The sequence below is a fragment of the Lepidothrix coronata genome, unplaced genomic scaffold (genome assembly GCF_001604755.1).
Source record: "Lepidothrix coronata isolate B3197 unplaced genomic scaffold, Lepidothrix_coronata-1.0 Scaffold73, whole genome shotgun sequence".
Lineage (NCBI taxonomy): Eukaryota > Metazoa > Chordata > Aves > Passeriformes > Pipridae > Lepidothrix > Lepidothrix coronata.
The window spans coordinates 1,215,607-1,237,978 of NW_016690253.1; the positions used below are offsets into that span (position 1 = coordinate 1,215,607).

At 41.4% G+C, this 22,372-nt stretch overlaps 1 protein-coding gene across 8 annotated transcripts in view; it reads left to right on the plus strand.

The window, feature by feature from the left end:
- The window catches only part of SLITRK4 (SLIT and NTRK like family member 4), a 213,137-nt gene extending 194,855 nt beyond the window's left edge, over positions 1-18,282 (plus strand). For 6 of the 8 annotated variants that reach the window (XM_017819312.1, XM_017819311.1, XM_017819315.1 and 3 more), the window contains 2 exons: positions 2,353-2,435; positions 11,603-18,282. In XM_017819312.1, the coding sequence (XP_017674801.1) occupies positions 11,653-14,166 (2,514 nt within the window). In that variant the 5' untranslated portion in view covers positions 2,353-2,435; positions 11,603-11,652 and the 3' untranslated portion in view covers positions 14,167-18,282. Of the gene's footprint in view, positions 1-2,352; positions 2,436-8,825; positions 8,899-9,555; positions 9,762-11,602 lie in introns of those variants that run through there. The other 2 variants (XM_017819318.1, XM_017819319.1) reach the window with 2 other exon arrangements.
- The last annotated feature ends 4,090 nt before the right edge of the window (positions 18,283-22,372 follow it).

Here is a 22,372-nt window from a genome sequence, read left to right on the forward strand (position 1 = left end):
TCTTAGATGGATTGCCTCACAGGGCTGACGAGCTCCATCTGCCCGGGGGGCCGGGAATCGAACCCGGGTCGCAGCGGAGAGAGTCCTGCACCCTAACCACTAGACCACCAGAGGCCCCCTCCACCAGCTATACATCAGATTTAAAGGGCCAAAGGGATACAGATAAAGACCTTTTCAGCTCCTATTATATTTCACCATGCATCTGTCAAAACTAACAAGATACAACCTGAGGAGGGAAACAGTACTTGAATAACATTTCATGGTGTCAGATATCTTGTTTTTGAACTTGTAGTACGAGCTAATGCTGATTTGCACACTGAAGTAAAGTTTATTTTTGAGAAACAGTCATCACATACTAAAGTAATTTACATATTAAAATAGGAAAGCATCAGACACCCTTATTTTAAACAAAGCTGACTCTGGCTTCAGTGGCTTCAGCAAAAGATGCATTACACCTTGACTTTGTCCAAAAATTACTTTACAACCTCAATGATAACCACAGGGTTACTAGCAGGAATGCTGTCAACAAAATATAGTTACATCCACCACAATCTCAATGAAAGTTTCCTTCGATACTACAATACAGAGAATGATCTTAGAGATGGAGGAAACAGCACAAAAAGAGCATAAGAAAATGGCACGAGGTCAATACAGTGTGTTTTCAGAACAAACTGAAAGGAGGAAAAATGAGATGTCTTAGATCCCTTGGCATCTGTAAACATCAAGAAGACATCACATTTGGGCTAATCTCGAGGAAAAGCAGCCACATAAAGTAAATCTACAGGCTTTCTAAAGTAAATCTATGGGCTTTCTTGACCTTCTAAAGGATGGAAGATAACAGACGAATAAGAAGATAAAAGGAAGTCCTCTTTCTTTTTTTGTTAGAAAAGTTGCTTTAAAGTAGGATGGACTTTTTTTTCCTCTTACTTTGTAGGATCTATTTTAAATGACCTATTTAAATGTTCTGCAATTATGGTGCTTTTGTATATTTTCCATGCCGAGCGAACAGAAAGGGAATCCCTTGAAGTCATGGTATTTTAACCAACCAAAGAATAATCTTCTTTTTCTTTCTCTCTGAATTCTTCATACAAGGTGTCTTAAAATAGATAAGACAGGTTCATTACTGTTGTCATAATTGTCAGCTTCTGTCAGTTCCATTAGTGGATAAAGGTGTCTCTGGATATTACTCATGCACTCCTAGCCAGCCTCCCAAACTGTACAAGCTTCCTAAAACCATTCCCTCTGCTGCTCTTTCCAGTCACTCCAGCCTGTTGTTCAGTTGTTCAGCATGATCCCTGCTCCAATCCCTTCATTGGGATACAGCAGTTTTTTCTTCTTAATCCTCCTTCACTGCTTTTTGCTTACCTTATTGATATGTTAACATCCAAATATCTTTACTGATATATTAATCACTTATATAATAAAATTTATTCCCCCTTATGGTCAGAGCATGCTGACCTCAGATTTGCCTGGGCAGGGTATAACTTCATATCTTGGAGAAGACCTCAAATGTTGTATATCAAAAGAGTATCCAGGTTACAGATCTTCAGATTAAGCAGAGACATTGTTTTTGATTTCTTTCGTTATACTGAATATGTCTACAAGCATAACCTCCTCTTGGCTTAAGAGGATTCCAATAATGCTAGAATTTGCCTTTAGACTACAATGTTACCATCGTTCAGGCATCAGTTTAGACTTTTCACATTAATCTGACTTTGATTCTTTCACTATTTAGTAAATATGCATAAATGTTTCTTCTGAAAATGCGATTTCATGGACATGTGGGAAGAAAAGATATTTTTCCTTTTTAAATGTTAGAAGGCCCAAGTGTGAGAAAATAACAGGCTTTGTTCTGGTGGAGCGAGGAAACTACAGAATTTTACTTTTCTTCTTTAATTTTCTAAATAAACTTTGATTAAAATTAGATTTACATGACTGTGAAGCTGCAGTAAACATTGTCAAACTTTTAATATGTGCTGTTGCTCTGTGTTTAGCCCAGCTCATTCTCCTCCCATAACTTGTCCCATCTCTCTCTCACCCCCGTAAGTACTCACACCAGTAATCACACATCAGCTTTAACACTTCTGGAGCACTTTACAAGTTCAGTTCAACAATTTGGCTGAAAACTAACCTAACCCAGAGAAATAAAAAGCACTTATTTCGAGGTTAGTGAGCTGGTTCAAGGAGGGTCCAATAAATGCCAGAGATCACACGTGAGTACAACAAGACCCTTCGGCTTGTAATTTAAAAAACTTCACTATTCTGAATAATTATTTTACACAGCATAGAAATCTAACTTTAAATTTTTAAAGATATTTATGCAGTTTTCCCATCTTCCTTTTGATGGTTCAGCTCCCTGTTCCGTGGTGTGTCCATCCAGAGGAGAATGCAGCAGAGCTGCCTCTACCTATTGCTGTGCTTACATCTTTGCTAAGGTAAGGAATATTTCATTTACCTGCTTTTGGAGTAGTCTGGATTGGCTGCTCAGGCCCTGGAGACAATTATGTGAGGCAGCCAGATAATGGGAGGACATTCCAACCTTCACTCAGCCCTGAAATCCATAAAGAGGGTGAGACACCCATCTCAACCACAATCTTTCCTGAGAGAGAAGCCCTGTCAGAGGAGATTTCTGTTGGATATTGGGAAAAGGCTCTTCATGTAGAGGATGTTTGGGCACTGGAACAGGCTCCCCAGGGAAGCAGTCACAGCACCAAGCCTGGAAGAGTTCAAGAAGCATTTGGACAGTCCTATCAGGCACATGGTGGGATTGTTGGGGATGTCCTGTGCAGGACTTGATGGTCCTTGTGGGTCCCTTCCAACACAGGATATTCTATGACTCTATGATCATTTTGATATGGTGTCAAAATGTTTGCTGCTAAAAGCAAACATCTCTTTTTTGGTTGTGGGTTCAGCATTCCTTCCCTGGAGCCAGTTTATATCAGATCAGCTCAGGTGTTTCATCATTAGGTTAAAAAAATATCACAACTCAGTTACTGAAGTAGCTGCAATTCCTTTCTTGAAAGACCATGCTTCTACATTCCTCTGCAGTAGTCTAGAGGCAATAGGAAAGTTACTATTGGCCTTCTTTTTTAAAAACAATAACAAAAAAGTCTGTAAGCTCATGAGCCTATGGAGGCTTTAATTGAAATTAATAGAAAATGCAAAAGTAGAGGAAATTAGGGCAGCTGCAAAAGAAGCCCCAGAAGCAAAAGCAGATTAAAGTAGAGCAATGAGCAAACCCATGCAACAACTTAATTTTGCTTCAGATATTTCCCCCTTAGTAACTTTATTCCTTAAATCAAGCAACAAGTCTAAAGCACGTGGTTTCTTCTGTAGAGGCCTATTAGTTCTACCACAGTGGTCTGTCAGCTGATGAGCACAGGAACTGCAGGACTTGGGGAGTGACTCTCGTGCTGAGAGACAAGAGTAGCTGGCAAGTTGCTCTGTGCTTATTCCCTGCCCCACATTGTCACAGCTTGAAGCTCTTGGTCCAAGAGACAGCACCAGCTTAAACTTCAGCAAAAGTAGAATTTTTATTTTTCATTCTACAGATTGAATGACAATTATTTGATTCTCTTTCATAATATTTTGTAGGAAGCTTCATTCTTGAACCTTCTAAGAAATGAAGTAAAAGACTTTTCTGCTTGTAGGTAGCTTAATGAGGCAGTTACACCATCAACCCTTAGACATGTGAGAAGCCCCATTTAGGTCTGTGGAATTCCAGAAGGTGATAAAAAACAGTCTGAAGTGTGAGGAAAATATGGAGGAGTGAGGACTTAAATTAGAATATCCTAAATTCATATTCTGTTAATGTCAGGAGACCTCAACCCATCCAGTCCTGACTGGAAACCTAACAGATTTGGTATTCATAGCATAAAAGATTTCCCCTGCTCCACTGCTGAAGACAAAGTTATTAGGAGCAAACAAAGACCCATGTCTTGTAACACAGTACATTTTCTCCCCTTCTTAAAGTACCTTTTTCCTTCCTATCCTCCATCATTTCCAACCACAGTCAAAGTTCTTTAAATTTCCACTGCAGTACATGGGCATAGTTCTTTTATTCACTTAATAGGCTGTTCGCTCAGGGAGGATGAAGTGTTATTTCATGATTTGGTGTATTCAATAATGTCAGAATTTTCTAGCACAGGATCCTTATTCTAAAGATTCTTATTCTCTTCTCAAGAAATCAGTTAGTGAGCAGTTTCCACAAGAGACTCAGGTAGGACAACAGCAGTTGCTTCTAGGCTTAACCTTATACCATAAAACCTTATGGAAAAATATCCCAGGGATGTTCTTCATCCATTATTTTTTCAAATTTTCTTTCTCCTGATTTCACACTTGGTTGTCTCAGGGGGCAAGAGGATAGGCCAAACTTGGCTTTAGCCTCTGACAGTGAGCTGGAGGGTGAACAACCCCTGGGTAAATGAGCAGAGAGAAAGAAAATAAGTAAAGCACGGGACATTTTGCAATTTAGTGAAATGAAATGCCTACCCACTGTGCTCTGACAGCATAGTGTTATGGAAAGCTGGCAAGCACAGTGTTATGGAGCTGGACATCCCCACAAGCTGAGTTTACAAAGAGAACTGGTCAGAAGACCTGCTACCAGCAGCTGCCCACTTGATCGAACATTCAAGACAACAACTCATTGCAAATGAATAGCAAAAGATGGAACTAAAAATCCCTGGCAATCCCTGCTGAAGGGATGCACACATTTCCAGTGTTTCCTCACGTTTCCTGGGGGCAGGCAATGGGTTACTTGTTGCACATTGAAGAGGGTTTCTGAATAAAATGGAGTAATTTAGGTGGAAATAGCAGAGGGACAGGCAGAGACATATAGCTGACAGTTTTTTCCACTTTATTTAGCACAGTGCTCTTTCTCAGTGGGTCTGCCTTCAGTCTACTGAGGACTTGCACTGTTTGCTCTCACACTGTACCTTTAAAAGGATGTACATGCTGGGGCTCACTCAAGTACATACAGAGTTTTCAAGGATGCTCTTCCTCCCCCTCTTCTGACTGGCAGTCTGGCAAAATACACAGAAGACAGGGCCAGTGGGTGGAGTTATTGATTGGGGTTTTGGTTGTTTTTTTCTTTCCTCCTCAAAAGGCTATGTCCTTATTAGTTGAAGCTCTATTATAAGAAAGAACTGCACAGTCATTGTACTCTGCTGTGTTGGATGTTGTTTGCTGAGTATGGCAGTTGTTACTGATCTGTCTGGGAGCAGAAACATGCTGTAGACCTGTTAAACACAAATTGTTTATCCTCAGAAACCCCAGAAACAGACAGAGCCCATAAAAAACCTTTACTTTCGTATTCAAAGAATTGTTAACCAGATTTCCACATGTTCAAACAAAACAGTTTATTCTTTACCTGGGCCTGTGCAAAGGACCTAAACATTAACTTTGGGGCTATTTTTACCATTCTTTGGGAAAAGAAAGGAGTAACATGTAGTGCTTACATAATAACTATAAAATAGAGTCTGATCCAAATGGTTTCCCATTCATTTCTGGAGACTTTTTATATAAGTTTCTACTCCTGGCATGAACCTTTTCAAACAGAGCAACCCCAACACATATGTGTGCACGTTCCTTCTCTCCCAGGTGTGTTTTTGGCAGCTGGATACCCAAGGCTTGCTCATTGGTGGCCAGCAGAGATGTTGGCACATGAGCAAGGAAAGCGTGCTCCTGTGCTTCTCATGACAATTGCTATTTCTTGTCTTGGTCTCCTGCTTCGAATAGCCAGGGGGGAGTGGGTCATAGGTATCTTTGGTTTGGAAAAAGAGCAGAGAAGTGCAACTGGGAGCCTGTGGAAAAAGCCTTTAGCATGAGCACGTGTTCATAGGTAACATGAAGGTAGGTGGCTGGCAAAGACACCTCCTCCCCACCACTCAAGTGCACACATACAGCCTGATTTCAGGTGCTGCATCTTAAATTGTACTTGTAAATGCCCAGGAAGGAGTAGGATGTTTAGCTCCTGCTTCCTGACAGTTCATTTCTCACTCAGAAAATTACTGTGGATGAAAAAAACAAAGCAACTTATTGCAGAGAACTCCCCAGCTGAAGTCCTATTTGCATGTGTGTCAAACGGTGGGAGGAAAACGCTCTCCAGGGTTTCCTGCTGTGAGCAGTAGACTCAGCATCTCAACTGGCCTCTGCATTTTGATGCTTCCTGTAACAGAAAAGCTGTTACAGGAAGCTTTTTCTCCTGACAGACTTTGAACACACATAAAGCTCAGTCTCAAGTTCCTGCATCGGCCCAGAATTAAATTGGGAGAGGTAGGTGACCAAGAAAGTCTGTATGTTTAAAGGAGAAGTATTATTTAGAAGCTCTCAGAAAAACATGAAAAGAAATAGAATATAAATAGGCTTCTGAAACTTCTGAGCAGATTGAATGATGAGTTTCTGTAGCCAAAAGTACCTTTCTCTCCCAAGAACTTCTACTTAGATATAGCAATGGCATTATCAACAAGCTAATTGTGCAATTACTGAATGCCACCCTGAGTGTGTCTGCTTGGGTGGGAAGTATTGTGTCTCACATTTCTACTTTTTCTTCAAACACTCTGCAGAAAATCCTGTTACGAATCTGTCTGCCTGTTAGCTTTTGCTCTCCTTAAGCTAAGCTGAAGAAGGAAAAATACGTGCTGCTGTGGCAAACAACAGACAGGGGAAAAAAATCAAAGGAGATGAATGAGGTTCCATCACAGCAGGAAATTTAGGAAAAGGTTAGAGATGACAATACTGGGCATGGTGTGTAGCCTGAAGTAATCTCGTAAACTTCAGGAAACCAGACCAGATACTCCAACTTGCCCTGTCTGGCTCTGCTGTCTTCCAATTACTGTCTACCATCAGGCTACACAGAAAATTTCTACTGATAATGATAGAACCTCTAGCTGGATTTCAAAAAAGGGGTACAACCAAGTGATTCTTTAAAACACCCCTTAAAGTGTTTTATTCCTTAAGCACATCATCATCTTGGATCTCAGTCTTGACCTTAAGCTTGTGCTTATGTTATACTTCAAAATTATCCTCAGTCTGTTTTGGATTGTTGTCCTGACATATAAGCCTAAATCTTAGTGAGTTTGACATGATGTAATTCTAGGGCAAGTAGCTTAGAGATCACTTAAATAAGATTTGGAGAAGTAGTTATTTTTTGTGACTGTAGATTAGAAATAAAAAAATATGACATACTAAAACCCTAATAATGAAATTGTGTTGCATAACTAAGTTTCCTTCTCAGATAAGTTCTACAACACCATAAACATTTGCCATTGGCAGTAGCCACTTATAATAGAAACAAGAATGATTTGCTTATAGTGCAATTTCAGTTCTCAAATACATACCCATATCATGGTTTACTTGGTTAAAATATGATATTTTATTATGCTCCCTGCTTGATGTTTGATTCAGTCTTCTTAAGTAGTTATCTGAATGGTGGTGGGAGTAGTGACCTCTTTGAAACTGTCAATATGCTCCTTCACCTACTACATAAGCAAGGAATGAGTTTAACATACCACTTAAGGTAGCTGGTTAAACAAAATAGGCGTCTTGATCCTTACACCTGCATTTCCGTGCCTGTCGTTAAAACAGAGGTATAAGCCAGATATCATTCTAAATGAGTTTTATTCTAGACCTTTGCTCTCTAATTAATCGGTTTATTTAAATAAAGTTTGAAAAATTCAGCTTAAACTATATGCAAATCCTTCAAAACCTTCTAAGCCCTTTATATACACACATTCCCTTTTGTGTGAACAGTACTTTGTTAATGGCTCAATAATTAAGGGAGTTTACATTTTAAAGACTTCAGTTTTTAATTGGCTGAATATTAATCACAGATCACTTTCAGTTCTGTTGTGATATGCAAATTATTGATGCCTCAGCTGCATTTGTTTTCAGGTATCAATCTAACCACATAATGCAAAATAACATTCTGCAATTATTTCAATTAGATGCAGTCAGCCTTTGGAGCAAGCTATTTATTTCATTTCAGTAAATGAAGAAAGCAGTTGCTGTTTTCCATTCCCTGGTGTTTACTGCCCAGAACTAGGACTCACAACTGGTATGTGTACAGCACATAAACAGTTTTCTAACTGGATCACGTTAGAATTCATGGTAAAGGGCAAGCAATTGAACTCCCCTTGCAAGATTGCATTTGGCTAACTGACTCTTCTGCTTTGGAATGAGATGTCACCTTGTTTGGGGGTATTCATTACCATTTTAAAGTGTATTATGAAAGGTAGAGTCAATAAGAGTTCCTAATTAGCAGAATCTGTTTAGGACAAGCGCATAACATTAGAGGATTTTTTCCATCAGACTGCAGCTGTTACCTAGGCAGAGAGGAGGAATTCCACCTAACCACAAAGAATAAGATAGACAAATAGCTGCGCTGTCTTAAGAACGGGTCGGGTATGTCTCCTCGCAGCGATTTCGCTCCATAATTGCAATCCACATTAAATGCAGCAAATGTTACCACCCTGCCCACTCAGTTTCCACCTCTACTTTTGTTTCAAGCGGGGAGGGAGATAGAAAAGGAAGGGGGGGGGAAGTCCTTTCTTTCTTTCTTTCTTTTCTTCTCTCCTTCCCCGCTCCGCTCTCCCATCCGCGGTACCCAGCGGCTCCAGGCGAGGGGCCCGCGATGCCCCGTCCCGGCCGCGCCTCGGGCTGCACTTGTAGCTGCCGCTGCCGCCCATGGCAGCCCCGCGGCCCCGCCGGCCCGGGGGGCTCCTCCCGCCCCGCCGACCCCGCCTGAGCCCCGCGGGGGCGCAGCCCGGCGCCTCCCCGGCAGCGGCACCGGCGGCGCGGCGCCTCCGGGCGTGCGGGAGAGGCTCCGGCGGCGGCGATGCGCCGGGATTGCTCCCCCGGAGCGGCGTCTCCCTGCCCGCCGAAGCAGCGCCCGGGCGCTCGGTGCGTTGCGTGTGTTGTGTGTGTGTGAGTGTGCGGGTGTGCGTGTGGCGAAGGGGAGGGGGCTCACTGCGTGCAGGGGGTGGGCGAGAGCAGTGCGATGGGAGCGGGCGCCCGTGTGCAGAGGGATCCTCTCCCCGCATGTGTGCGGGGGACCGCGGAGCCGGGGCAGGGCTCAGCCAGGCTGCTGCTGCTGCTGCTGCATGCGGCGGAGCCCGCGGGGTACCGCAGCGCCGGGCATCCCCTCGCCCCGCGCGGCCAGGGGTGCTCGCCCCGGCGGCCGCCCGGCTGCCCCCGCCGCCCGCTGCGGGCGCGGAGCCGCCGGAGCCGAGAGCGAGCGGGGAGAGCGGCGGAGCGCAGCCGAGCGCGGCCGCGGCGACCCCGGGCGCCGAGGTAGGGACGGTGCCGGGCTGTCCGCCGGGAGCATCGCCGGGGGCGGCGGGCGCCCCGCCGGGCGTGTGAGTGCGGGCGGGGGTGGGGGCACGGCGGGGCCGCGTGTGCGTTGGCGTTTTAATTTCTTCTAATTGTTATGAGGGCTTTGTTTTCATTGCTGTAATAATTACTGATGCTGTTTTAAAGGGGAATGGGGGGGGTGGCCACATGAGCAGGCGACAGTGGCTTCCTGCCGGAGCCTCTCTGCCATCGCGCTCGCCGCTCTCCGCAGCCGCCCGCCTCCCGGAGCCCTGGCCAGCGACACCAGGAGCAGCGCTGCCCTCTCCCATCCTTCCTGGGAGAGCGGAGCGACCGGGATCGGAGCGGCCCGGAGGAGCCGGTGGAGGTGTGGGAGGGACGGGGGGGAGCAGGATCTGCGCAGCGGGGCTGGAGAAGGGGGTGTGTGGATGCGCTGCGGGCTGGACTTTGCAAAGGTATCGGGGCGGCGGGGGTGGGGGAGAGGTTGGAGCGTTTGGCGGCGGGGACCACGGTCGTGCCTGGTAGCGAAGGGAGGGTGGAAGGGATGCGGGGCTTCACCGCTCCCGGCTGGCATGTGCGCGCCTGTGTGCGCGCCCGTGTCCCTCCTGCCCTCCCCCGCCGGGAGGCAGAGGGCGACGGGGCGCCCACGACAGAAGGGACCCGGCACCAGCCGAGCCGGTTGCGGCAAAAAATTGCGGTAGTGCCGGCACTGCTGGCCGGGCTCGCCGCCCCGCCGCCAGCCCCGCGCAGCGCCCGCAGTGTGTCCGCTCGGCGCCGGCCGGGGCCCCGCGGCTGAAGAAGAAGAGGGGACTCGAGCGTGGGCGAGGCAGGGATGCGGGAGGACGGCGCCTCGGAGTGGGAGGGAGATGAAGCGGTGGGGCCGCGGGGCCATCGGGCTGCCCCTGGGGGCGCGCTCCCCGCGGCCAGGGTCGGGAGCCTGCGGGCATGAGCAGCGGCTGCTCCGCTGCCCCTTCGTCCTGTACTCCCCCTTCCCCCCGTGCTCCTGCTCCGCGGCCTCCTTGACCCCTTCAGTCATCCCTTCCTCTTATCCCTCCTTGCCTCCTCGGAGCTTTCCTTCTCCCTCTTGTCCTTCTGTCCTGCGTTGTTTCCTCATCCCTCCTCTGCCCTCCCTTCCAGGTCCCCCGGCACATCCTCCCCTTGTGTCTCCCTCCAGTCCGGTTCTCCTCCCTCCAGCTGGCTCCTGCTTTCTCCACTTCCATCCTGGCTCCCTCCTGCCAACGCAGTGGCTTCCCACAGCAGGAAATACAAGGGACAAGTTGGGAAATGGGGGTAATGGGAAGATGGGGGCAGTGCAACATATTGATTATTGACTGATTTGTTAAAAAAAAAAAGCTACTTTCTAACTCAGAGGAAATGCTGTGGCTCCAGTTCTGCATAAAAAATGGCAGCTCAGCTGGTCTGACTATATGTGAAGGGTTCTTATCAATGCAGGAATAGGAGAAAATTACATAATGATTTAGAAAAAAATAGTTCTCAGGTTTCAGTAGGGTCAGGCTGGTGAATTGTGACTTTGTTTTGCCCTGCAAGTCAGCATATTATTATTCCTGGGGATGGGGCTGTGTGCTTGTGCATGCTTCTCTGTGTCTGTGTGCTTCCACTGGTCACCCAGAGCTGATGTTCTTGTTTTGTGGATAGTTGTATTTTTGCAATCAGTTTACCACCTATTTATTTAAACTAGGCATAAGAAGTGACAGAAACAATGTGTGTGCATGTCTGTATATCACTTGAGTGGATGTCTTTATTATCATACTGATAAATCTGTATGTGTTGAAGCTGTAGATACATACATTGAGTACTGACATTGCTTTCTGTGTCTGCACCTTTATCCTTTCTGTATTGTGCTATCCCAACCCAGATGTTTGGGCATGCATAACATCAGCATTTGTGTTTAATATCCCTGAAATGCACAGCAACATATGAGCAGTGCAGGTTTGAGGAGAGTAAATATGCATAAAATTGGAATCTCCTTTGGTTATTTTACTTTGTTAGTTATGCATGCTTGGCGTGTAGAAGAGAAATGTATTTGACAGACCTGAGAGTTATTTGTGCTTGTCTACAGAAATTTACATTCTGTGTTTGAAATCATTCTAGCTCCCGTGTATTTGTTTGGTTGTTAAAATCTTTCATGTTATTTTAAATTCAGGGCTTGTAGTTTATCTATAATCCTTGGCAGGTACAGTAGCTCAGTGGTATACAATTTTTAACCCAAATGACGTTTTGGAACAATGTCAACTGAAAAATGTTTTCTTTTTTTCTTTCCTTCTTTCTTCTTTAGATTCTTTATCTTTGTTCAGGAACCTAAGGTTGCTTGCTGATCACAAGAAGATGTTTCTGTGGCTCTTTCTGGTTCTGTCATCTCCAGTTTCTTCTACAACTGCAGATGCTGATATATCTGTGGAAATTTGCAATGTTTGCTCCTGTGTGTCAGTTGAGAATGTACTCTATGTCAACTGTGAGAAGGTTGCAGTCTACAGACCAAATCAGCTTAAACCACCATGGTCTAATTTTTACCACCTCAACTTTCAAAACAACCTGCTAATTGTTCTATATCCAAATTCCTTTCCTAATTTTACACATGCAGTGTCCTTGCAACTGGGTAATAATAAGTTGCAGAACATTGAGGGAGGGGCCTTTATGGGTCTTAGTTCATTAAAACAGTTGCACTTAAACAACAACGAATTAAAGATTCTCCGGGCTGACACTTTCCTTGGCATAGAGAACTTGGAGTATCTCCAAGCTGACTACAATTTAATCAAGTTTATTGAACGGGGAGCCTTCAATAAGCTTCACAAGCTGAAAGTCCTGATACTTAATGACAATCTGATTTCATTCCTTCCCGATAATATTTTTCGATTTGCTTCTCTAACCCATCTGGATATACGGGGGAATCGAATACAGAAACTTCCATACATTGGAGTTCTGGAACACATCGGGCGAATTGTTGAACTGCAGCTGGAAGACAACCCCTGGAATTGTACTTGTGATTTGTTGCCTTTGAAGGCGTGGCTGGAGAACATGCCCTATAACATCTACATTGGAGAAGCGATCTGTGAGACACCCAGTGACTTGTATGGAAGGCTGCTGAAAGAAACCAATAAGCAGGAGCTGTGCTCCATGGGGACAGGGAGTGATTTTGACGTGCGCATCCTGCCTCCCTCGCAGCTGGAGCCCGGTTACAGCACGCCAAACGGCCACACCACCCAAACATCGGTGCACAGATTAGTCACAAAGCCGCCAAAGACTACAAATCCTTCGAAGATCTCGGGGATAGTAGCAGGCAAAGCGTTCTCTAATCGCAATCTCAGTCAAATCGTATCCTACCAGACCAGGGTGCCTCCTTTAACTCCTTGCCCGGTCCCCTGTGTTTGCAAAACTCATCCTTCAGACTTGGGATTAAGTGTAAATTGCCAAGAAAGAAATATAGAATCCATGGCTGAACTCGTACCAAAACCTTTAAATGCCAAGAAACTGCACGTGAACGGCAATTATATTAAGGATGTGGATACTACAGATTTCGCCGAGTTTGAGGGGCTGGATTTGCTACATTTAGGCAGCAATCGGATTTCAGTGATCAGAGGAGACGTTTTCCGCAACCTTACAAATTTACGGAGATTGTATCTCAACGGCAATCAGATAGAGCGTCTGAGCCCTGAAATGTTTGCTGGCCTCCACAACTTGCAGTATCTGTATTTGGAATACAATGTTATCAAAGAGATCCTAGCAGGCACCTTTGACTTAATGCCCAATTTGCAGTTGCTCTACCTGAACAACAATCTCCTCCGAAGCTTGCCAGCGTACATTTTTGCTGGTGCACCACTTGCTAGACTGAATCTGAGGAACAATCACTTCATGTATTTGCCTGTAAGTGGTGTTCTTGATCAGCTAAAATCTCTAACACAAATAGATTTGGAAGGTAATCCATGGGACTGCACTTGTGATTTAGTTGCTTTAAAACTGTGGCTTGAAAAGCTAAATGAAGGTATTGTGGTGAAGGAGTTGAAATGTGAAACACCTGTACAGTTTGCTAACATAGAACTTAAGTCTCTGAAAAATGAGATCCTCTGCCCTAAACTTTTAAACAAGCCATCTGCTCTGTTCACTAGCCCTATGCCTGCTGTTACTTTTACAACACCACCGGGACCGGTTCGGAGTCCTCCTGGTGGCCCAGTTCCATTATCCATCCTAATCTTAAGCATATTAGTTGTGCTGATTTTAACAGTGTTTGTTGCTTTTTGTCTTCTCGTTTTTGTGCTTCGGCGCAACAAAAAACCAACTGTAAAGCACGAAGGGATTGGAAATCAAGAGTGCAGTTCTATGCAGCTGCAGCTGAGAAAGCACGACCACAAGTCAAACAAAAAAGATGGACTGGGTGCAGAGGCCTTCATTCCTCAAACCATTGAGCAGATGAGCAAAAGTCATACCTGTGGCTTAAAAGAGTCTGAAACGGGCTTCACGTTTGCTGACCCACCAGGGCAAAAAGTCATTCTGAGAAATATTAATGACAAGGAGAAAGATTTGTTGCATGTGGATACCAGAAAAAGACTTAGCACAATCGATGAACTGGATGAGTTATTCCCTGGGAGGGATTCCAATGTATTTATTCAAAATTTTCTGGAAAGTAAAAAAGAATACAACAGCATAGGGGTCAGTGGCTTTGAAATACGTTACCCAGAGAAACTACAAGACAAAAAAACCAAGAAATCGCTAATAGGTGGTAATCATAGTAAAATTGTAGTAGAACAAAGAAAAAGTGAATATTTTGAACTAAAAGCTAAACTTCAAGGTTCACCTGACTACCTACAAGTCCTTGAAGAACAAACAGCTTTGAATAAAATATAGGTCATACAATCTTATTGCCTACAGAGGACATTTATTTAATGATGAAAGTGCCTTTTGTTGACTTTTAACTTCCAAATACTATATTATATTGGTAGGCATAGAGGCAGGTGTATCCAGGGGTGTCTGATTAACTGTAGCTGCGTATGATTTGTCGAGTAGAGGAGAATTTCCTTAATAGATTTTACTACATAAAGCTCATGCCCAGTGGAATCCTGTAGGGATACTGCAAACTCTATTGCCAAAGGGATGCTTTATACACGTTACACTGAATTTAACCTCAAGAGGCATATATGTTTTGTATCTTAAATGCAAACCATCGTCTCCTTGTGATTTGTTAGAACAAACACAGGAAACTTGGTACTGATATTTGTACCTCAGCTGGGTCCTTCATCCTGCACGTGGATTTAAGTTGGTGGAACTGGAGTAATCCTTTGATTTGTGGTGTTGTAATGGCACTGTTTAAAGCTTATCTGGAAAGTAACAAGCATGCAAAGAGAGAACATTCAATAGTATGTGTAAATTGGTTACATTTATGGGCTGCATCTTGAAACCACTGGAATTATAATGTTAAATTGTGCAAATATTTGTTTAAAATATACCATGCATTACATACCTATGGAATAAATTTGACCACTTGAAGCATACATGTCTATACAGAAAATTAAAAAAAAAAAAGAAAGAAAATAGTTTAACCTGACTTCTGCAGTATTTGTGACATCTGAAGAAAATATTTGATGTTTATGCAGAATCTGTTCTAAGACTCATCTCCAATTAAAACTAGAGTTCCTTCTCAGTTATGTGAAACTCTTGCAACCCAACAGGTTGTCCAAAAATGTCAAAGTGCTTACTGTGTGAGCGTGGCAGAAATTATTTTTGTAATATAATTCATATTTATGAAATACTTTGTATACTAAATAGGAAAGAATATGTACTCCTTAATATGTATTTAATATGCCTGACTTGTTTTCCTGATCACACTGCATTAATCATTCAGTATAAATAAAACCAGAACAATATACCAAACAGCAACCGGGGATGTAATGTATAGCATTATCCAGAATTAAGTGATCAGATATAATGATAATAATAATAATAATAATAAAAAAAAATGTTCTGTACTATTCTTGTGAGATTAGCATATTATCTTATTTCAGATTTGTTACCAATGGTGCGTTTTAAAATAGATTCATTAGTTTTTTTAGTATTGTGTCTCGGGCAATTATTTGCCACCAGTTTTCTTGATTTTCAGGTCTCTACAGCTTAACTTAAATAGTTTTCACTACAAGTATTTACAGGAATTCATGCTAAGGGTAATATTTTAATTGGATATGCAGAAATTTTCTGTTCTTGTTATCTCTCTGACTTCTGTTAGTCAGCAAAACCTGATCAGAACAGTGAACAATATGGCAAATCATGTCTATTTAAAACCACAGTGTAAAATGAATATAGCGGTCTCAGTTCAGAGTATTGTGTAGCTCATACCTGGAGAGTAAAAACTTGCCTTTGTGTAAGCTGAATCTGAATAGCTAGGGAAAAAAAAGTAGGAGAATGGAAAATCCCCACTGTATCTCACTGATAGATGGTACTTTGACATGAGAATGGAGATATATTGGTAAAGGTTCCCATAAAAAAATCTATGCGATGAGATTAACAAAAGTTCTTTGTCTTCATGAGCTTTGAATAAGACTCTCTTCCCTCCTTTGCTTCCAGAACATTTACCCCTCCCTACCTTTTATAATCAATAAGTCAGTTAAGATAGTAGGATATAAACGTGAATGTTTTTCATGAATTTGAAACTAGCAAAAATTAGAGCAAGACCCAATAATAATACTGTGGAGAAGGCTGTGTCAGCTATTTCCAATATAAACCTCTAATTTCAGTGCTTTATTACAGTGATTTGAAATTTTTGTTCTGGAATGATACTTGGCAACCAGTCTGCAGTATATTTTTAACAAAATATACCAAAAAAAAAAGCACTGCTTCTTTATTTAAGAGAAAGCAAACAAAACATTTCTCTCCTTTTAGCCATGTGTTTATGCTCTTGTGGCTTAGAAAGAGGGTTGTTTTATTATTTTTCTCCATCCTTCAAAGTATATACGTGACTTCAGATAATAAAATTATAACAGATAAATTAATGGCTGAGTTTCTTTCAAAAAAGCTGTGGCTATCTGTGCAGAATAATTAATGTAATTCAGAATGTCATAGGGATTTTCAGGACATGGATACTATATACATACGCATTTCTAGCATGAAAAGTTCCTGATTGACCAATGATGCAATACATGGCCAAGGCTGGAAAACGAATATATGAGTTTGTTGTCTGTGGATTAAGGAGTGTTAATGATGCACTGACATGGTGGACTCTGGTGGCTCCATCAGCAGGCTAAGGATGAGGGGTCACTGTGCCTGCTCCACTCAGTGCTGCGTGGTTTTGAGGATGTGTCCAAGTTCACTGGGATTTGCCAAAGCAGGAGGCTTCTGACACGCTCAGTGCATTGTCAGACTGTCATGTCCCTCTCCCTGCTTGAGAGAGACAGGTGTTAAAAATATTAAAAGTAGCAAATAAGCCAGTACTTTTAAGTGATGATAAAACTGACGTGCTTATGACTCATATTGCCCTGAGTTAAAAGAACAATTATAAATGATCGTACCTTCCTCAGCTAAAAAATTGAGGGGGTTTGGTTTTGTTTTGAGGGGAGGGGTGTTGGTTTTTTGTTTCTTTTCTTGTTTTTGATTTTTGTTTTGGTCTTTTTGCTATGGTGTCTTCTATTTGCTGATCAAAAGAAGAAGAAGAACTGATCTGTTATGCTGTACCATTACAGTGGGTCAGAGTTTCCTGACCACTGAGGTCCCAATCCGGTAAAAGCGTTTAAGCTCAACCTAAATCCTGTGCAGAGGTACTATTCATGAGCTAGTAATTACATACCTGCCCAAGAGTGGGGCTTAGATAGAGTTTTGTCATTGACTTGAAAACAAGCCAGCTCAGAAACATTGTATATAACACACAGAGCCCAGAGACTCTTTTGGGGTTACGCAGTTGAGTGTAGGTTCACCAGCATCACTAAAGGTTGCACAATCCGGACCTTCCTGTAGAAATCGTTCCTAAGTGTTTGACAATATATGGTGCAATATGTAGGCATAATAGTGTGAGTGAAGAATGCAAAAGCTGGCAAAACACTATATTTCTGTGAAATTGTCACTTTGAATGGCAACCTTAATGTCAGTTTATTTTCTCCATGTTTTGAAGCGGTGTATGTGTCTGCACAGCAGTTTTAGTGTAATGTCCATTCAAATCTCCAGTCAGTCTTTCTGAGAAGGTGACTCTTCGGATGTGGCGTAACAGGTCTGTCTGTTCATTATCTTGGTTTGAGTGGCCATGCTTGTAAAATGGCTGTTAAGACCCATAGACATAAACTAAACCAGTGAAGGTGTTAACATAATCTGTCGTCTCCACTGTATTATAAGGAAGTTTCCGTTTTGAAATAAAATCAATAAAGTGTAATTGTTTCCTTGAAAAAAAAAAAGAAAAAAATTGTGCAATTTTCTCAAAAAAGCAAATACCACGGTGCAAGAACACAAGACCAGGTGATTTATGTTTTGCATTTAGTGTTCCAGATTGATAATAATGCAGCAATCTAGTATAAAAATCTTTTTTAAATGCTTTTTTTTTTTTTTTTTAAAGCCATAAATTATAAAGGCATGGCCTTGTGAATAATGTTAACAAATGTTTCAGAATCAAGAAAAAACATCCAGAACTTGATGGTGGTATAATATCTATAATATCTTTTGCATGATTTGTATGTTGATATTGTATGAAATGAGCACAGTGAGACTTTTTTTTTTTTTTGGTTGCATCCAAAGAGTTAGGAAGGAAATATAACAAGAATGTATTTATAATCACTCTATTTTGAAATAAAGTAAAGAAAACAAAATGTATTGGCTTTACCCTGTTTTGATCATTGCTATTATAGTTTAAGATAGTTACTTATGACATCCAGCCCAATGTAAAACACAGAAAGCTATTGTTTATTAATTTTGTTTGCCTTCATCAACATCAAAATACTAGCCAGTGTTGACTTCAAAATTTGTATGAAATATTAATAAAATTGTTTGGTACTATTGTATTTCTGAAACTAGACTTTGTTAAGTGCCTGTAATATTCTCTTTTGGACCATTTGTACGTGGATGACAGAGAATCTATAAAGCAGTTAAACAGTAATGTTTTCTAATCACTTCAGCAATTTGTTATCATATTTTATGAAAGTTTTTCCCATCTTCTGTTGTCCAACAAAATCTTCCTTTCCTCTGTTATGCAAATAATCCCTCCAAAGTCAGTGAAATTTTTTTGCATTAATTACACAAGCAGAATTTAGTTTTAGTTGGATTGTGAGTTCAACACAGAAGTGCTTAAAGGATCACTTACATAATGCTGGGGGTATTTGTTTTGATTCTGCTCCTTTCTTATTTATCATTTTCAATAACACAGTTTCTCAGAGGAAAGAAAAGTTAGTTTGTCCTTAGCAAAAACAAAAATGTCAAGCCATCTACTATTTCATAGTATATACAGTTTTATAACTGAACGTTGAAAAGATGTCTTTAGATAGTTAAACTTCCAAATTTATATTTTGTAGTAAAAATGGTTTACAAAGCCTCATAAAAATCTCCATGGCAAGGGAGAAGAGAAGGAACAGAACTATATTATGTCTAGATCAAACATTCCCTGTTGTGTAGGATTTAACATGCATTATAATAGCAGTGAATGAGAATCAGAGTGTGATATGGACTAGAAAATTGGGACTTGATGTGGATTTTTTTTTCGCTTCCAGCTGAAGTGTAACATTAGGAGCAAACCCCCAGCATTAGCTGAAAAAGGCCTACATATATATTCCACATAATTTCTTTCTAAAGAAAAACTTGAGAACCAAGAATTAAGTATTCATGTTTTGATAATGTGGGCACTGCTTTCCTGAATGGAGAGGAATTTGGCGGTTTTCTTTTAATACGTTTTGTCATTATTGAGTCTTTATTTCCAATTTCAGTTTACTCATCCTTATGCATTCTGATTGATGCTCTGTTGGAAAGTAAAAATAGGAATGTTAGTGCTCAGGGACAAACTCTTCTCAGAAATTTACCAGTGTAAATCCAGACTGACTGAGCAGACTTTGGAATCAAATCAGCCTTTTCTTAGTAAACAAAAAAAAGCAGAAAATATTAGAGCTACCTCTCCATCATAGAAATAAAAATAAGTAATTTTTTTCTTTGAAATGTAGTATAATCTCTCTTTATGCTCTATTGATTTGTGTTGTGAAACTGTTACTATTTTCAAATTACTATAGGGAAAATACAGACTAAGTGGAGTCCTGGGTCAGTTTGATATGAGTGGAACTCTACAATGATTCAAGAACTGTGGGCATCCTGAGGATGTACTATGGGTACAAAACTATTTCAATTTGCTGGTGTAATGCATTGACTTGGGATAGCTCTCACATAAAATACAAATGCTTTCTTAACAATACAATTTATTTTCTTCCTATAATGGAACAAGGTTACCCTGCTCTTCTTTCTCATTAAGTAGGGAGTTTATTGCAAATATATTTGGTTTACTGTTAATTTTGTGTTCACTAGTAACACTTGAGATAATTCATTTGTTGTCTGAAAACAGTACACTTTGAGCAGTCTGTTATTTTTAAAATACCAGTCACTGGTAACAGACTGATACTGCATTATATTGACTTTTCATTCCCTTGTTGGGAATTTTTGCGGCCATTTAACACTAAATAATTCCTTAAAAGCACAAATAAAGATTAGATAAGAAAAAAAGACCTAGTTGCTACTAAATCTGAATTTTTTAATATGTGTATATGTGAAGGCTTAACATTCTGTAAAACAACTGTGATGGGTTACGAGTGTTACATCATTGTCTCTTTGGTCTTTGTTTAACCAGAAAACAGAAGGTGATCTCTATATGATAATTTTGTAAACATACAGTAGCAAAGAATATTCCTCAGTTTCCCCCATCCACCAGCATTTCATTTCTTGGTTTAATTCAATGTAATTTCCTGGAAATGTGTGCACTGTGACCTTCCAGGGCATCCTTCCCCTTCATGCTCTCACTTCACCCTCAGTGAGCCAGACCTTTCCTGCTGGATGTTTGTCTAGACTTCAGTTAGTAGCAGTTTCCAAGGAGGCAGAGGAGGAGGATTTGTCGATTCCTAAAACCTAGCTAAAAAGGCAAAATGGCAGAGACTGGCCAGATGATTCCTGAGTCATGTCAGATGGTGGAGGATCCAAAACAGGGAAGTGTAGGAAATGGTTTAAGCTTCTATTGTTAAGATTCGTGCTGGGCTTTTGAAGCTGGACAATCATGGCTTTCCATGACTGTAAGTTGGACAGTGCACCATAAATGTGATTCAGTCCATTGAATCCTGACAGACTGTGGGCCAAATCCTGCAGACACCTGCACCCACTTAACCCAAGCTAGGTTTTGGTGTCACTACTCAAAAGTGTTGGGCAAATTATTTAGGTTAAAGCACATGTGATGCCTATTTCTTAATGAGGCTGAGGTGTGGATACACTTGGGTGCATATTGGGTGCTGTTTGGCTGTGGAGGTCAGTCTGTACCTAATGTTTGCTGAGGAATTGCTTTGGTAGAGACTCTCTTCACGTCCTGCATTAGTGCTCACATCTGAATATGAGACACAGTATGGTAAGTACATCTCAATGAGCAGAGTCACAAAGGGCAGCGTGTTTTGACAGGTTTTGAGCTCTTCACTGCAAGAAACTGCAGGAAATGATGTACCATACAGCAGATTTTCTTGCTCCCTGGCAGGATTTCATAGACTCTCTGAGTCCTTCTCAGCAGGGTATTCTCCTTGTCTATACACTGCAAATAAGACTCCAGGTCACCACTCTAGTGTATGTGCAGTCTGTGTTTGCTTATACCCAAAAATAATTTTGTGGATATGTGTAGGAAAAGGGTAGGAGAATAATTTTTTTTTTTCATTTGTAAAGCAAAATGGGCTGAATTTGATTTTTTCCAGATTGAAAAAGAAAAATACAGATAAAGAATGGTCACATTGTTGGTTAATATCTGTATTTTACTAAGAGAGAGAGAAATAAAGGAGTTGGTTTTATATTTTTAGCGTGCAGCTTTTCAACTTCTTCCATTCTTGGGTTAGAATATGCCCCTGGGTGCCAAAGGGCTTACATGTGCAGCTCAGGGCACAGTTTAGTTGCAAGGATTCATCCTAAATATCTTGCTGCCTTTTGTGTGGTAGAAATTAAATGGAAGGTTCTGAATGTTCCCTGTGTGTTTGCTTTCATGGAAGTTAGATCAGTAGGCATTCCTGAAGCTCCTGTTGAGTTGTGTCTGCAATTTGGTGAAGTTGGCGACAAGAGTACAAATGTCATACAAGGGGTGATTTCTTTGGATGGGGTTAGCACTTTGAAATAATTGGGGTTCATATAGTTTCCTTCTTAAATATCGCCATTGGTTGTCCTGTTTTATACTTATGAAGATCTTTGCTTCTGGGATCAGTTCAGTAAATCAGTGGTTTTACAGATGTGATCAGGAGATTGGGTCCAAAAAACTTTGCTTTTAATTGTCATGGTTTTCCAAGTTGTAAATAAAGAACAACAACATCATGAATAACCGAGATTTAAGATTTCTTTTTGTTCAGTGAAAGTGACTTTTGCCTTAACTAAGTGAAATGTTCAGGAAGTACTTTGGGAGAATTGGGTTTCTGCCAGCAAACAAGGCCCATATTTTGTAATCCTTTCTCAAGAACATAAGCTATGGAAGCTGTAAGAGGTTTTATCTTTTAAGTAGCTTCCCCTATAATTTGGAGGCTCAGTTCAGCTGTTGGAGCTATGCCACAAGCAAGATCTTATGATTTTGCTGCAACAGTCACATAGACAGTAACTAGACAAGTAATGGTCAACAAAATGAGTGTGACACATTCTCTGTGTGTAGCTTTGTCAAGTAATTTATACCACTTCAGCATATGACAGCCAAGATAGTAAGGATTATAAATTGTAAAGTGTGTTGGTGAGGATTCCTTTACATTTGTAATGTGCCTTCAAAATGAAAGCAGTATGCAAATGATGACTATTATCAGCATACAGTCCATTTCAAAAGAGGAATACCATTGTACTGTACATAGTGCTCTATTGTTCAGATTGAGAAATATCACTTAAAGTGGATAAG